The following is a 16,549-nucleotide window of genomic DNA, read 5'->3' as shown; positions in this document are numbered from 1 at the left end:
TGCTGTCTTGTTATGTTTTGTTTTGCTCATTATGTTAAGCGGTTGTTTTTTAGGCAGTAGATGCCGCTCTGGGGGTGCGCTGTCCCAACGGGCTTAGTGTATGCAATTTAGGGGAGGACCAACAACCATCGCACGTATGCACTTTTACTTGGTCCGATTGGGAGTTGGTGTTTTGATTTAAAGGTTATTTATTATTTTGTGTTGTTGGGGTTTTGCTTTTGTTTGCTGTGTTTTGTTTTTTTGCCCCCCCCCTCCCAATTAGTGTCTTAATGTGTCTAGCCTTTTATATTTCGTAGCTAATAAAATCACTATTGTAAATTTTCTTGGTTGTAAAATGAAAATCTCATGTATTTGCCAACTACTACCCCCTGGTGTTTTGTATTAGTTTGCCAGATGTTCTACGCTGGTGTAGACGGAAAAACACAAACACATTTTCCTTTTGCAATGCCTTCTACACCTTTTTATATCAAATGTATTGCTGTTTAATGGCTGAGTAAATACTCGTTTATTGCTACTAAGATACAGCTTCCACCCTGATTGTTTAATGGCTGAGTAAATACACGTTTATTGCTACTAAGATACAGCTTCCACCCTGATTGTTTAATGGCTGAGTAAATACACGTTTATTGCTACTAAGATACAGCTTCCACCCTGATTGTTTAATGGCTGAGTAAATACACGTTTATTGCTACTAAGATACAGCTTCCACCCTGATTTCACTTGTGCCCGTGGCTACTAAGTAAAGAAGCGTAATAAACACAAAGCAGAGTTGACTTCAGTAGACTTCAGAATCTGCAGTATACTACATTACGGTACAACCATGACCTCTAATTTACATTAGGAAAGCAGGAAGTGAACAAATGTAAGAGTTAGTGATTGTAAAAGTACCAGATGGAGGGGTAGGATTTAATAAGCTTTGCTTCTTCCTACTCCTTTTGGACATGTGGAACTGGGAACTGATTATGGGATGCATGTTCCAATGAAATCCAACCGTTACCATAACGATGATGCTCTTGTGGCCCTAATTATCAGTCCAATCACATGAGTGTGAGTTTTAGGGACCTGCAGACGACACCGTTCATGTTAGCGTTTCCTAAGGCGTCATACTGTACGTGATTGCCAACCATGACGCCGCCATCTTCCTCGACTTCCCCCTCAATGATGGGCGTCATGGGAGCAGCAAAATGGCGGCAGCGAGCAGCCAAATGCCGATTGGCTGAGCATGGAGGTCGCATGGCCGAGGAAGAAGAGGGGACAAGTGGCATGCGTGGCACCTTCCGCCTCATGGCGGAGGAAGAAGAGGGGACAAGTGGCATGCGTGGCACCTTCCGCCTCATGGCGGAGGAAACGGGCACATCTGAGCACGCCGGTGACGGCGGTACATCATGAGCGTGTTGAGCAATGGCCGCACTCAAGTTTGTGGTTTGGACGGTGGGAGCAACGACTACACGAAGACGCTCCACCGCCGATATTGGAGATGATGAGTGCATGTGACTCCCCTTCCTCAGCAGAAGTGCCTTGAAGCTCTCGCTTCTTGATGATCTCTGACTGTTGAGAGTTGCGAAGGTCAAAGTTTGTAGCGTTGGTCGAGGTCGGCGGTCGGCTGAGGTCATCAGACTGCGACTTCTTCCAAATACTTTCCGTTTTGACCTGAGACCAAACGAGATGAGACATTTTCACATTCCGTTTTGGCACTCGTGCAAACATCGAGGGGGAATGACTCGTGACTAGAGTAGTGTCGGGGGAAGACGTGGACTGGAGAGGGAATGTCTAAGCCTTCGGGATCTAATCTCTGCCTGATTGACTTTACTTACAGTCACATGTCAACTAGCATGCCAATCAGGCCGTTCCTTCCCATAATGCACTGCTTCATGGCGGAAAAAAACCACAGGAGTCAAAGTTGATGCTGCTGATGTGTTGTGACCTGACTGTTGGTACCTGTGGATGGCAGTGAAGAGGTCCTCGGTTGTCCGTGGCCCACTTGGAGTCATGTGACTTGCTGACTTGGCTGTTGCACATACACGAGAGGAACTGTCAGTCATATCGCACGTGTTGGTGATATCAAACAATGACTACTGGAACCAGCGTACCATCAGAACACCTGCCGGCGTCCATCATCTCCCCTTCGTCGTGTGGCTCCTCTATGAGGAGGTCGCTCAGGGATAGTTCCCTTTGCAGGTCCTCCCTGGGCAGCACGCCGCCCAGGTTGCAGCTTCTCTGTGCCATCAGCGTACAGGACCTACTGAACCTCTCCCTGGTTAGCGTCTGTGATTCCACATCTTCATCAGAGGATGAAGACGATGATGATGAAGAGGAGGTTGAGGAAGAGGAGGAGGAAATCCTTGCAGATGTCATTAACAGGCATCTACTGGCAGTCCTCCTCTTCCTTTTTGAGGCATTTTGTCGTGTTGGTGTCTGCTCATGTTCTTCGTTCTCTAATGAGGAGAACCTCGTCAACTTTCCGTGACATTGTACGTCCACTTCCTGCCCAAGTGATGTCGCCGCACTGGTGTGGACTGCTGAAGTGCTGCAAAGGTTCAACGTCTCAAAGGAGCCTGGCTCTATGGTGCCATCACTGGAGAGCAGACCTTCCCTGGTCGCCTGGTAGCTCTCATTGCTCAGCCAGATGTCACCGTGGAACTCCTTATCGGTGGGTCCGGTGGCACATTCTGTGGTATGGATGGTCGGCGAGGGGCATTGACATGATTCGTGCGGTTGTGTCTTTTGTGTTGCATCTGGCATCCTATGTTGAATAAGAGGAGAGCCAAAAGGTGATGGTGTAACATCATCTGGGCTGTGGGCCTTTTTGTCCACAGTGGGGCTTGTCATGTGGTTCCCTGTCACAAAATCAGATGTCAGGCCCAGTTTGGACTGGGGAGACGCCATTATCCCAAGGATGCTGAGATCAGGCTTCTTTGGAAGAACAGGCTTCTTCTTCTTGAAGCTCACGGCCCCACGTGGATGCTGGCTTAGATCATGGACTCTTATGGCATCTCCCCTCTGATGCTTTTCATGTTTTGTCATGTGATCATCTTGGCTAGCAGTGTGGAAATGGGAATGAACAGACTCATCCACGGACACCCCCTCAGGACATGGCAACATTCCGGGTTGCTGCTGCTGTGAATGTGTACAGGCCGGGATACGAACATCATCAGCATCAGCATCAGCATCAGCATCAGCATCAGCATCAGCATCAGCATCAGCATCAGCATCATCATCAGCATCAGCATCAGCACGGCCGCTTGGCCCCACGGGAACCTGGGTGTCAGCAAGCGGGGTGGCGGCCTGGTGTGGAACTTCCTGTTTGGTAATGGAGCGGAGCCTGATGCTCTGCAAAGCCTGTGATGTAACGAGGGGGCACTGGGGTAAGTTGAACCCTTTGACGGGGCAGTTTGGGGCTCTATCAGTACCAAGGCCTGTTGGAGGGGACCACCCAAGTGGGTGTGTGACAGAAGGAGGAGGAGGAGGAGGAGGAGACTGGGTCTTTGACAGCACAGCATGATAGGAGGACTGTTTGACTGCATGGGAGTAGGGTGGAGGAGGTGGTCGTGAGGCCAAATGGAGAGGGAGAGGGGGAGGCGGAGGAGGTGGAAGTATTGTGGGGTGAGTAATTAGAGGAGGTTGAGGAAGGGATGAGGATGAGGATGAGAAGGAAGGAGGAAGGGATGAAGGAAAAAGAGTGGAATGAGAATGAGATGGAAGTGGGGGAAGAAGAGAACGGGATAAAGATGAAAAAGGAGGATCGGGATGTGATGAAGATGATAGAGGATGAGGAGAAGTTGGTAGAGGAGGAGGTGGAGGAATACTAGATAAATGCGGTAGAGGAGGAGGTGGAGGAATACTAGATAAATGCGGTAGAGGAGGAGGTGGAGGAATACTAGATAAATGCGGTAGAGGAGGAGGTGGAGGAATACTAGATAAATGCGGTAGAGGAGGAGGTGGAGGAATACTAGATAAATGCGGTAGAGGAGGAGGTGGAGGAATACTAGATAAATGCGGTAGAGGAGGAGGTGGAGGAATACTAGATAAATGCGGTAGAGGAGGAGGAGGTGGAGGAATACTAGATAAATGCGGTAGAGGAGGAGGTGGAGGAATACTAGATAAATGCGGTAGAGGAGGAGGTGGAGGAATACTAGATAAATGCGGTAGAGGAGGAGGTGGAGGAATACTAGATAAATGCGGTAGAGGAGGAGGCGGAGGAAGCGCTAAAGGTGGTAGAGGAGGCGCAGTGGGAATAAAACTGGCAGGGGCATGAATGTACTTGGCAGAGGAGTCGGAGGAGGTGCAGGATGACAGGGAGGAGGTGGAGGAAAAGGAGGAGGAAAGGGAGGAGAAGAGAGATGGCTTCCTCTCTGGTGGGTGGGGTTTAGAGCTGTTGGGGGACGGGGGCAGGGTGGGTGCGTGGTCGGGGAGGGGGCAGGTCTGAGGAGGAGAGAAGGCCCCAGGGCTAGCTGTGCCGGGGGAGGAGAGGGGGCTGTCGGACTGGCTGGAGTAGCCGCTGGAGGGGGAGGTGAGATGATGAAGGCTCGCTACGGAAGGAGCGGCTGGACGGGGGATGACACCAAAGCTCAGCTCCTCCTTTTTTGAGACGGGAGAACCAGGAGTGAGGGCGGGGGCGTGATTGGGGCTGGACGAAGCTGCCTGACGGTCTACACTTAACGGTTCAAAGGTCGTGACCGTGCCGCCATGGAGGCCACTCTGACGGCGTTGGGTGCGATTCCGCGGCACCCATGGGTCATTCAAGGTCAGCGGCCATGAGGGGGGGCCGGATGATGGACAGGATGACTTGCTGCGGCCAGTTCGATGCCTGAGGGAGTCGCATCGTACGGGTGGGGGAGGCGGACGCTTGGCCTTGCGAAGGGAGACGCTGCGGCAGGAGGAGGTGCTGGATGATCTGCTTCGAGTCTGCCAGGAAGATGAGCTCCCATCCTCTGACCACACCGAGGTGGCATCGATGTTCCATGGGGAGGAGCGACCAGAGGAGACCAGGGAAGCTGGTCTTGTCTCCTGGTCAATGGTGCCCCAGTTGCCCCCAGCTGGGATGCCATGGCAGGACCAGCGGCTGCTGCAGAGAGAAAGGCTCATCCCGCCATCCTGAGACGCTGCGTCAGCAATGGAGGAGAAAGGGGAGTGGTGGTGGCCTGCATCCTGGGACCCGCCATCCTGATCCCTGGGGTAGGACCTCTCACTCTTCTGGGGACTGGTAAGCATGCTGAGATGTGATGGAGAGACGGGGGAGGAGAGGGACTGAGGTATGACCCTTGCGGTGGGATCAAAGGGTAGCAAGGGCTGAAGGTCGCTAGGAAAAGCCTACACATAAAAAACCGTCTTAGTTTTCCTCGAGGACTCCATGCCATACATCAACATCACCTGGAAACTGACCTGGGAGCAGGAAGAGGAGGCGCTCAGTGTTCTGTATGAGAAGCTGTTGCAGCTGGCCTCTGAGTCCAGGGAGGAGTTGGTAGCCGTACGAGGAAGACTGTGGCGCTCGGAAGAGGGGGCGGGGTCATGGCAGGAGTGGGCGCGTGGCGAGGTAAGGGACGCCATCAGGCTGGATATCCCGTTCCCTTTGGGGGCTCGGATCTTCCTCGCCAATGACTCCCTCTTTTTCCTGACCATCTCCTCTTCTTCCTGTTGGCAGGGGGAGGAGCCAAGTGGAGCATCCGTGGAGGACTGACCCACAGGCGAGTCTGAAGAAGAACACGGGAAGAAATGTTAAATGACTGATTTTGGTGGGTGCGCGGTGAGAAAAGTGGTTAGCGCGCAGGCCTCACAGCTAGGAAGCCCGAGTTCAATCCCACCCTCGGCCATCTCTGTGTGGAGTTTGCATGTTCTCCCCGTGCATGTGTGGGTTTTCTCCGGGTACTCCGGTTTCCTCCCACATTCCAAAAACATGCTAGGTTAATTAGCCACTCCAAATTGTCCATAGGTATGAATGTGAGTGTGAATGGTTGTTTGTCTATATGTGCCCTGGGATTGGCTGGCCACCAGTCCAGGGTGGACAGCTGGGATAGGCTCCAGCACCCCTGGTGAGGATAAGCGCTAGAAGATGAAAGAATGACAGCGTTGGACTAAGTCTGTACCTGGTTTTTGGATGACACCAGGGGGGGAGCTGGTTCCGGTCTTGCGGCAGCTGAGGTTCCGAGAGCGGCGGGATGAGGAGTCAGCGTTGGAAGTGACTTTTCGGAAGCTGGCCTGGCGATGAAAATGCTCCCCTGTCACAAGTTGAAGACAAAGTCATTAGATGAAGCCCCATCAGCTCATGGAGGTCAACATACAAGACATGGTCACGAGTCGTGGAGGTTGTGGTCAAATCGATGATCATCGTGTTTGGAGTCTGACTTCAGTCTCATCAAGTCAAGTCCAAAGTCCTGCTTGACCTTTCATTTTACCAATTGATAGTTCCCACCTGTTATGTTGATGGGAACTATTTCGGCAGTGATGGCCTCGGCCTGCTGCCTCATCCTCTCCTCCGGGGTTGGGAGTCGGGCGGTCGCCTCCGTCTTCATTCCGAGCTCCATCTCACAAGTGAAGACATCCCAACAGGTGGAGAGATGGACCAGTGGGGTCAGAGGTCGCGTGTTGTTGACAATGATGGTTTCCTCTTCATCCGAGGACACTGAGGACTGTGATCACATCTTCGTTTACTCATCTCGGCATGTCTCCATGAAATGCCATCTAATTAGGGTTAGGGTCAGCAGACTCAGCCAGATGATATCAATAATCATATATACATTTTGTCAAGTCTGCTTTAACTTGCTGGCCACATGTTGTAGGCTTTTAACTGGAGAAAATGTCAGTTAAAGCTTCAAACCTGAATTACATTTCTGCAAATGGAGGTGTGTTTGATGTTAAAGTAAAGTATAAAATAAAGTAAAGTATAAATAATCATTTTATTGTTTAGGAAATTAAAGTTTCATATTACCTTAAAGCGCAGAATTAATTCATGTATTCATTTTCTATGCCACTTAATACTCATTAGGCCCATGGGGGTATGCTGGGGTGGGGTGCACCCCGGACTGGTCACCAGCCAATCACATTCATTCATTCATTTTCGACCGCTTATCCTCATGAGGGTCGCCGGGGTGCTGGAGCCTATCCCAGCTATCTTCAGGCAAGAGGCGGGGTACACCCTGGACTGGTGGCCAGCCAATCCCAGGGCACATATAGACAAACAACCATTCACACTCACATTCATACCTATGGACAATTTGGAGTGGCTAATTAACCTAGCATGTTTTTGGAATGTGGGAGGAAACCGGAGTACCCGGAGAAATAAAAATAGAATCTAAAATCTAAAAATGAATAGATCTATCCACATGATGAACAAGGAAGATTTCTAGGTCATATCTACATTTCTACTGGGGAGTCCATGTATACCTTTCTTCTCCAAACAGACAACTTGAAACAAACAGAAAAGCAGGACTGAGAGAGAAAGTCCCAGATTGCGGACCTCTGAGAGAACAGAAGGGCGGACAAAAGAAGAAAGTGAGGCGACAGAGAATTTAACCAGCAGGCGGCAGCAAAATGTCTTTGCAAATGGAGGCACACAGCATTAGATTGTTGGCGTGTTTCCCCTTCCTGCTCCATTGAATAAAATCAAAGTATAGCAACTTGTAAACTTGGATCTTGAAAGACGCTCACCATTTTCCTGCTTTTGTCCCGCCAGCGTTGGTGCGCGCCGCTCTCTGATTGGTGGATTCCAGAGGACGAGCAGGAGTCGGCGCTTGGGGTGCAGAGCAGTGAGGTGGTCGGTCTGCTGCCTCCATGCTGAGTCAGTCCACAGTGGACTACATCCACACCCAAGCAGAGGGGAAGGACACCAGTCCAATTAGTTCTAGCGCCTCACATTGTGTCTCTTTCTGAACCAGTCACACTTTGGACTGGACTTCTGACCTTGCAAGTCTTCAGTGGGACCAGGCTTTTTTCCGCTGATGAAAAGCAGGCCCTGCTGGGGATTCTGGGTAGTGTAGTGAACAGACCACTTGTCCCCATCCCGTGCTGGAGACAAAAGGAGACAATTAAGACAGCCTTCTGTGGTCCTTGAGACGGTTACTGAGGCTGTTGCTATGGTAACCAGCAGCATGACACACTTGCATCTCCACAAAAGTGGACACGCACACACACACACACACACACAAACACACGCACACACATGACCCTAGCATGCACAGATAAAAATGAACTCACCTCTGCTTTTTTTGAGATACTTGAAGACGCATTTGATGGCTGCACCGATCAGAACCATCCTACACACTCACACCCGCACAATACTGCAGCACACAAGTAATGCAGGCAAACGCCACTGCAACGTGCTCCTCGTACTCCTCCTCATCCCCCCCTTCTCTCCTTCACACACACACACACACACACACACACACACACACACACTCACACACACTGGCAGTAAGCCAGTACACATGCATGTCACCAGGTGATGAAGGTTATTCACAGATGCCGCATTGGCACACACACACACACACACACACATGCACACACACACACACACACACACATGCACACACACTAACTCCAATGAGATAAAGTATATCAGTAATATCTATGTTGAAAGTGTGGGACCCAACTGACAACAGCATGACAACAGTATCATCAAAGGTAACACAACCACAAAGTGACTACTCACAACCATTTGTATTACAGTACAGTACAGTACAGTACAGTACAGTACAGTACAGTCATCCCAAATGTTGGTCCATCATGGTCTTTCAGAAATATATTCATTAATAAACCGTGGTGTTTTGTATTTGAGTCTATCTAAAGAAGTACATTTGAAACACTTCTATGCTAGGACTACGTTATGCTAGCCATAGCATTTCAGTATGTGGAATCAAACTATGGAATGGATTGAGTAAGGAAATCAAACAATGCACAACGATGAGCCAATTCAAGAAACAATACAAGCAGTTGATGTTTGCTAAATCCAAGGATGAAGAGTCTTGGACCAGTCATGATGTGCTATATATATCACTATATTGACACGCACTATGGTACACATTATGGCATTGGATGCTCATATCACACAGTACTTTGGTACGGGACAACAAAAAAATTCAACTATATTAGGAAAGCAGGAAGTGAACAAATGTAAGAGTTAGTGATTGTAAAAGTACCAGATGGAGGGGTAGGATTTAATAAGCTTTGCTTCTTCCTACTCCTTTTGGACATGTGGAACTGGGAACTGATTATGGGATGCATTCAATTGGAATCTGATGCATGTTCAAATGAAATAAATGACCAATGGTAATGGTAATGGTAATGGTAATGGTAATGGTAAACATTACCATCCATCCATCTTCTAAGCAGGGAGGCCCAGACTTCCCTCTCCCCAGCGACTTCGTCCAGATCCTCCCCGGCAGATCCCAAGGTGTCCCAGGCCAGTTGGGAGACATAGTCTCTCCAATGTGTCCTTGGTCTTCCCCGACGTCTGCTAGCGGTTGGACATGCCTCCCCAGGTGAGGCATCCAGGAGGCATCCCAACGATGCCCCAGCCACCTCATGTGGCTCCTCTCAATGCGGAGGAGTAGCGGTTCTACTCCGAGTCTCTTCCGGATGACAGTGCTTCTCATTCTCTATTAATGTAGTGCTTTTAATTTGAAGTTGTTCCTGTCATGGTCTTACACAATGAATAATAAATAAGATCAATATTAACGCTATAATGTTCATATGTTGAAAATATAGCCCAGTGACTAGCTAGCGTGCGGCTAATGCTATTTACATCATTCTCATAAAAAAAAAGGTTTTAAAGGAAATGTAAGAGAAAGTTAACCTTGACAGTCATTGATTTGGATTGTTTATCCTGTAGACAACATTTATGTCTATCATTAACTCCTTTTTTGGAAGTTCATTTACTTTGGTTCCTGGAAGCTGGTGATTGAGTTATCTAGCGCATACATACGTAACCTGTATCTCCAACCGTTCACCATCATAGTACCTTCCAGAGTGGCCACCAACTGAGATGGGAACCAAAGTGTGCCAACTATTGAGGGCAGTGGAACAGCTAATTACTTCTGTCTTTCTGCCTGACAGACGATGCTGGTTTAATTAGGTTTAATAATTACACGGTAAGTAGGTCATGCTGTTACGTCACCGCAGTTACTACAGTAATTGCGAGCAGAAAGTCGCTCCACTTCAGTTGTGTTTGTTATTTATGTATTTTCAATTGATACCATGGTAGAAATGGTTGAAAAGGTTCAATAAAAGTGCAACACCTTCAGCAGATTCAGGTGTGGTTTTACCGCAGCCAAACGTGCTTAATGGCTGAAGGCTGACCGGTAAAGCCGGCAAAGTAGCAGCTGCTGAATGGTAAAACCATCTGTCTTGGAAATGAGCTGCTAGCTCGTGTATGAAGCTGCAGCTAATCCCTGCAAACACACACAAGCTGACACAAAGCAGGGTTCCTTCAAGGAGAACCACGTCTGAGTGGAACGTTATCTGGGATCATCATTCATTTTCTAACGCTTATCCTCACCAGGGTCGCGGGGATGCTGGAGCCTATCCCAGCTGTCTTCCACCCTGGACTGGTGGCCAGCCAATCCCAGGGCACATATAGACAAACAACCATTCACACTCACATTCATACCTATGGACAATTTGGAGTGGCTAATTAACCTAGCATGTTTTTGGAATGTGGGAGGAAACCGGAGTACCCGGAGAAAACCCACGCATGCACGGGGAGAACATGCAAACTCCACACAGAGATGCCCAAGCAGAGAATCGAACCCAGGTCTTCCCGATCCCCTGACTGTATGGCCAACATGCTAACCACTTTCCACCGTGCAGCCCTAATATTAATATATGGCAGTGCCTACAGGAGTCAGTATGAGCGACACTTTGCGACAAGCCAGACTGGATCAGGTCCGAAGCCGCAATGGATTCAGTGTGAATCCGGGTTTATGGACTGTTTACATGAGAAGGACCATTTTGTTACTTTGCGTTAAGTGTCATTTGTGCACTGATCACTATGGAGAGAAGCGCAAAAGAAACATGTAGAATTCCCACGCTATGAGAATCCTCTCCATATGGACATTCATACACTTTGCTGGAGGAGTCTTGGCAAGATAATTTTCTTGAGAGAGTGAAACCTTGGTTAGCGTCATTAATCTGTTCCAGAAGGTCCGACTCCAACCAAAAACTTACTCTAATCATTTTTTTTCATAAGAAATAATCCTCTCCTCTGGAGTTCTGTTAGTATTAACATGTTTTTTAAAGCTTAACAATGATGCTTTACATGCAGAAAACAATTGAAAGAGCATATCAATGATGTATGAAACGTGATACGGGAACAGGATACGTGAACATAAGGGCTCTAATTTCGTGGCGCAGGGTGGTGGAGCCTGGTGTGGCCCACCAGTGGTCATTTGGTCCGGTATACCATCAAATATACCAATCTCTTATTTGGCCATGTAGAGCAGGAATGCCGGTGGAAAACAAGCAAGATGCTTGGATTAGCCTGCTGCTGTGTTTAACTGTCAGGAACAGTTGGTTTAAGGCAATGAGAGGCCTTCATTTGATTGGTTAAGATTACACTCGGCTGTGTTAAACCCTGTCACGCCTTCTCGCCTCCCTCGTTGCCACTTGCACAGGTGGGAGGATGGAGGCGTGGGTGCGCCAGACTGCGCTGCTCACAAAATTTGCAAAGTGTGCTGGCCACACCCTGTTGGTGCAAGCTGCTAACAAGCAACATAAACCCAAGAACATGCTAGGCAGGCCGTACGCTGACTGATATTCCACTGTGCATACATCAGTTAGTGTCTAGACCAGGGGTAGGCAAACTACGGCCCGGGGGCCACAGGCGGCCCATCAAGCGTTTGAATCCGGCCCGCCAGTTGCTTTCTAAGTATTTCAACTTTTAACATACAACCTGGCAACATGACTTGCAAGTTGGATGTCTTATTTAGTAAAAAAAAAATAAACAACAAAACTGCAAAAAACTGGAAAATTCTAAACATAAAATAGTGTGTGTGTGTGTTAAATATATGTTCTGCCCCCCCCCAGACAATTTTGTTAACTCAATACGGCCCACGAGTCCAAATATTTGCCCACCTCTGGTCTAGACAATAATATCACCATTATTATTAAAAAACCTTCCACTTTAGTACTGTTTTTTTTAAAGTTGACTTTCTCCCTCCAGGAATTGTTGTCATACCTCTGTGTAAAAGGGGCGTGGCTTCCTGCTTGGGGCAACGCAGCTGCTTTTTCAAGCAGAAAAACTTCTTGCGCCTCTTGCTGGGATGGTAGCGGTACTGCGGCGGCACCTCTGGCTTCCTGGAAGGCGATCTTAGTTCAGGTGGGAGCCCCGGATGAGTGTATCCGGGGCGGGGCTCCGGGATGGGAGGGCAGGAGCTTGTCCTTCGCCACTGGGTGAGGGCAGGGCGAGGCACCTGATGGGATTGCATAGCTGGTTTTCCATGAACTTCCGGAGTGAAGAACAGTTTCCCATGAGCCTGTGAAGGGAGACTTGTGTGGATCTGGGCCCGTGGTGAGCAGTGCTGGGCGTACAACCAAGGGCTGGCATACGGAGGGTGAGGTGGGGCGGGGCTTTTGTCACCTGAGGGTGGCCAGCCAGCGCTACGTGCGTTACTCCTCCAAATGGCTTCATGGTGCTGATGGATTTTAGCGCTCAGCAGCCGTCGCCGAAGACTGCCCTCCGTCTTTGGCTGCAGGGTGGCCATCTTCCGTGGAAGAAGCTCATCTTGTTCCTCATCGGGCCCCAGATTCCAGCAGCGAGAGGCCACCCCAGGCCCCACCCCCTCTCCACCCAAACACTCCACATAGGAAATCATTCTGTCATGAATACCGATTGGCTGGTGGGAAAATGGTTCCAATACTGGGCGGTATTGCAATATCAAGTACTTCTTGTTTCACAATAAAAGCCAAACACAATTTACTACATTTTTGCTCCCAACATACTCACAGCTTTTCAAAATAATGTTATAAAATAAAAGTAAAGTTTGTAGAGTAAAAACAATAATCCAAAGGAAGCCTTCGACGTTTTCCAAATTCAAATATTTGCTTTACACAAAAACGGTTCCGTCAAACAAAAATCCATCTCTTCTCACAATCGGTGTTGAAATTTTGTCAACTGCAACCAAAATGTCAAAATCCAAATGATTTGGCTGCAATGAAAACGACTGTCCCATCATGTCCCGTCCAGAAGCGACAAAAAAGGAAATGATGTTTCTGCGAGTGCCGCCTGCCTGCCGCCTGCGTTTGGCTAATCTTCTAATGAGGATTATCCTGGTCTGCAGATGGCGACTGACCTCACCATGTTTCTCCAACCTCAAATCTACGCTCACACGGGCTGGTCCTTCTTTCAAACTCACATCCTGACCTTCATCATGCGTCTCACATGCAATTTGGATTTGGGAATTTTGGAATGGGGGGGTTGGCGGATCAATCTAAATAGTACCAATAGCAAGGGTAGAGTATCAGTATGTTTATTCTGTTTATTTTCACAAATATCTGTTTTTTTCTGTTGTTCTAATTACTTTGGTGATACTGTATATATTTATATGTTGTTATGTTGTTGACAAACTCAGGGAATACGTCTATGTCTATGTGAAACCGGTCTGCACTTACACTGGTTCAAATCCAACTCTGCGTTGTGTTCCAATGTGGACAGACGAGGTGGGAGACTGCAATTCCTTCGCCAACCGGAGGGGGCGTTTATTTCCCCTGCACACAACAAACAAAATGTACAGCAGCGTCAACACACGTTTCCTACAAAAAGAAAAACACATAAAACAACGAACTTCTTACAACTAAATTATCTAACAACAGTAACGTTTACAAGGTGACTTAACATACTGTACATCATCTAAGCACATACTGGGGTGAAACGTGTAACATATTCACACTTTATCCAATTATGCTACCACCAACTAGCATACCTCGTTCCTCAGCAGTCCAAAAGGCGACTGAAGAGAAGCGCGCCAGAAAGGCAGGAAGTGACATCACACGGTGTCATAGTTCACACAACAAAAATAAGTGTAAATAAAATAATGGACTATGTAAAAAAAATGCATATAGCGACAAATATATACAAGAAATTAATTATTGGTGAAATAAAATTAAGTCAATTAACACATCGGTTACATGTGGACTCGTAGGATTTGAATGAGCACCAAAAGTAGTTTTTGCACTATTGAATGTACAATAGTAGTACAACAATAGTATGTTATAAAAGCCAATAAGGAAAGAATAGTATTTTTTATTTATTTATTTTTATATCTGGTTTCGTATGTCCATTTTGTTCCTCCCACATTCCAAAAACATGCTAGGTTAATTGGCCACTCCAATTGTGTACTCCAAAAGTGTACCCTGCCTCTTGCCCCAAGACAGCTGGGATAGGCTCCAGCATACCTATAAACAAAATAACAGTGAAAACACAAAATGTATGCTTTCACATTCAAGTCAGAAATTCCCTAATGACCCCAGAAAAAGTCGTAAATTAGTCGCTAATCGCTTTGGAGAAAATATGTCTTCAAGGGTTGTTGGAAAGTTGCCAGATTTCACAATAAAATCACCAAATTGGCAACACTGCTTACTAAGTCAAACACCTTTCTCAGCACATTCATCCATTTTCTATGACGCTTTCTATGCTGGAGCCTATCCCAGCTGTCTTGGGGCGAGAGGCGGGGTACACCCTGGACTGGTGGCCAGCCAATCCCAGGGCACATATAGACAAACAACCATTCACACTCACATTCATACCTATGGACAATTTGGAGTGGCTAATTAACCTAGCATGTTTTTGGAATGTGGGAGGAAACGGGATGTTTGTTTCTGGAAGGATATGTTGATGGTTACTTTACGGCGTTGGGGGAATGCGTGTCTCTCGTGTCCCGACCGACACAGGCAGCCAAACACGGTTTCCCCTGCCTTACTTTTGTATAAGTGGCAAAACAACATATGTCAACATATCAGGTGCTACATTTCCCATGCTCCCCCAAAGATAGCCTTTGAGGACCTATGTGGGGCGGCTGTGTATATGTGTATGACCGCCCCCGCCCCCTCAAGGCTGCGCTGTAAATGGATCCAAAATGTGCTTACTTCCATAAAGTAAATAAACCTTTTGTATAGGTGGCGAATGAACATATGGTCAGGTGCTACATTTCCCACGCCCCCTGATAAGATGGCCTTTATGTTGGGCTGCTGATGTATAAAACCCCCGTGAAAAGTACTACTACTACCCAGTGTGTGTAGTAGCAGCTCTACTGTACGGGTTGGGGAGAAAAGATGGCCGCCATGCAGGTTATCGCTTTGACTTTGCTGTCTATCCTGTCAGCTAACGCTCAAGTCACCATGCCAGGAAGATGTCCCAGACCCGCTGTCCAGGACGACTTCGACATCACCAGGGTGAGTCCAACGTCCCTCTTCTAGACAAAGCTGGGTTGGAATGAACCTCACGTGGATTTGCATGACAGTATCTGGGAAGGTGGTACGGGATCCAGAGGCTACCTCACTCCTTCCAAAGCAGCCAGTGCAGCACTGCCACCTACACCTTGAGGAGCCCCGGAGTTGTTGGTGTTCTCAACAGGGGGCTGCTGTGAGTCTGCCAAATACTCTCAACTGGACACGCCATGTCCGCCACGCTACATGTGCCTTTACAAATACCATCAAGCTCAGTTTTGATTGACACTTAGATAGCTGGTGTAAGAGGGACAGATGCAGAACACAGGGTGGGATGGAGGAGATCGGTTGTCCCAAAGAGAAAGAAGATGTACTTCAAATCCTCACCTTAGCCCGGACCCAAACCCTAGCCCTGACCCCAACTCCATTAGACTCTGCTGGTGTACTCAATGAATTGCTTTACACTAGACCAGAACAACTTTCGGGTGTTACCATTGTTTGTCTTTTCCATCTAAAGTGCTGATGGGACCATCACCTCAATAACCGGGTCTGCTACGGCCAAAGACCCCTCTGAGCCCGCCAAGCTGCAGGTGTCCTTTTATGAGGGTGAGTTTAAAGACACGCCGCCAGGAAGTAAAAACCGCATATGCAATACAGTAGCTTGGTTTCATGCATCTCAATGCCCCCCCCAGACACCCCCCCTGCGCCTTACTGGGTCTTGGCGTCAGACTACGACAACTACGCTCTGGTCTACAGCTGCAAAGAACTGGACCTGGTCCACAAGGACTCTGTTTGGATTATGAGCAGGAGGCCTACTCTGGCTGGGGAGACCTTGGAGCAGTTGCACAGCACTTTGACCTCCATCGGTGTCAGAGTGGATAAGCTGCTGAGCACCAATCAGGATGCGACTTACTGCAAAGCCATGAACCAATGAATACCTCGTGTTTGTTGCAATTAAACATTTGGCTTTTTAAATGTTCATTCATTCTGTCATTTTCTACCGCTTATCCTCACCAGGGTCGCGGGGGTGCTGGAGCCTATCCCAGCTGTCTTCGGGCGAGAGGCGGGGTCCACCCTGGACTGGTTGCCAGCCAATCCCAGGGCACATATAGACAAACAACCATTCACACTCACATTCATACCTATGGACAATTTGGAGGGGCCAATGACCTGCACC

At 48.1% G+C, this 16,549-nt stretch overlaps 2 protein-coding genes across 3 annotated transcripts; one reads left to right on the top strand and one right to left on the bottom strand.

Moving 5' to 3' along the window:
- Window positions 1–51: 51 nt before the first annotated feature.
- On the bottom strand, window positions 52–13,695 carry nhsl1a (NHS-like 1a). 2 transcript variants are annotated; one of them, XM_058051996.1, is made up of 11 exons: window positions 13,600–13,695; window positions 12,167–13,418; window positions 7,897–8,001; window positions 7,645–7,790; window positions 7,381–7,455; window positions 6,410–6,626; window positions 6,084–6,215; window positions 5,383–5,690; window positions 2,091–5,310; window positions 1,939–2,008; window positions 52–1,650 (listed from the first exon to the last, which is right to left on the bottom strand). In XM_058051996.1, the coding sequence occupies exons 2-11, from the start codon at window positions 12,801–12,803 to the stop codon at window positions 1,038–1,040; spliced, it is 5,523 nt and encodes a 1,840-aa protein (XP_057907979.1). In that variant the 5' UTR covers window positions 12,804–13,418; window positions 13,600–13,695; the 3' UTR covers window positions 52–1,037. The 2 variants fall into 2 exon arrangements, with proteins under 2 accessions (XP_057907979.1, XP_057907980.1); XM_058051997.1 differs by lacking the exon at window positions 7,381–7,455.
- A 1,537-nt stretch (window positions 13,696–15,232) lies between these two features.
- LOC131104633 (apolipoprotein D-like) lies at window positions 15,233–16,306 on the top strand. The gene is made up of 4 exons (XM_058052001.1): window positions 15,233–15,378; window positions 15,447–15,568; window positions 15,890–15,978; window positions 16,065–16,306. The coding sequence occupies exons 1-4, from the start codon at window positions 15,259–15,261 to the stop codon at window positions 16,304–16,306; spliced, it is 573 nt and encodes a 190-aa protein (XP_057907984.1). The 5' UTR covers window positions 15,233–15,258.
- The last annotated feature ends 243 nt before the right edge of the window (window positions 16,307–16,549 follow it).

Source organism: Doryrhamphus excisus, chromosome 16 (assembly GCF_030265055.1).
Source record: "Doryrhamphus excisus isolate RoL2022-K1 chromosome 16, RoL_Dexc_1.0, whole genome shotgun sequence".
In the NCBI taxonomy this organism is placed as follows: Eukaryota; Metazoa; Chordata; class Actinopteri; order Syngnathiformes; family Syngnathidae; genus Doryrhamphus; species Doryrhamphus excisus.
The sequence above is the reverse complement of the archived record's forward strand: the minus strand, read 5'-3'. Positions and strand labels throughout refer to the sequence as shown.

Excerpts from the sequence above, each read along its gene's own strand:
- nhsl1a (XM_058051996.1), bottom strand. The coding sequence starts at position 12,803 with ATGATTTCCTATGTGGAGTGTTTGGGTGGAGAGGGGGTGGGGCCTGGG. Across the intron at positions 8,002-12,166 it reads CACGCCCCTTTTACACAGAG|CACGGGATGGGGACAAGTGG; the intron begins GTATGACAACAA and ends TTTTGTCTCCAG. Across the intron at positions 7,456-7,644 it reads GGGACAAAAGCAGGAAAATG|AGGTCCGCAATCTGGGACTT; the intron begins GTGAGCGTCTTT and ends CTGTTCTCTCAG.
- LOC131104633 (XM_058052001.1), top strand. The coding sequence starts at position 15,259 with ATGGCCGCCATGCAGGTTATCGCTTTGACTTTGCTGTCTATCCTGTCA. Across the intron at positions 15,379-15,446 it reads ACGACTTCGACATCACCAGG|TATCTGGGAAGGTGGTACGG; the intron begins GTGAGTCCAACG and ends TTTGCATGACAG. Across the intron at positions 15,569-15,889 it reads GTTCTCAACAGGGGGCTGCT|TGCTGATGGGACCATCACCT; the intron begins GTGAGTCTGCCA and ends TTCCATCTAAAG.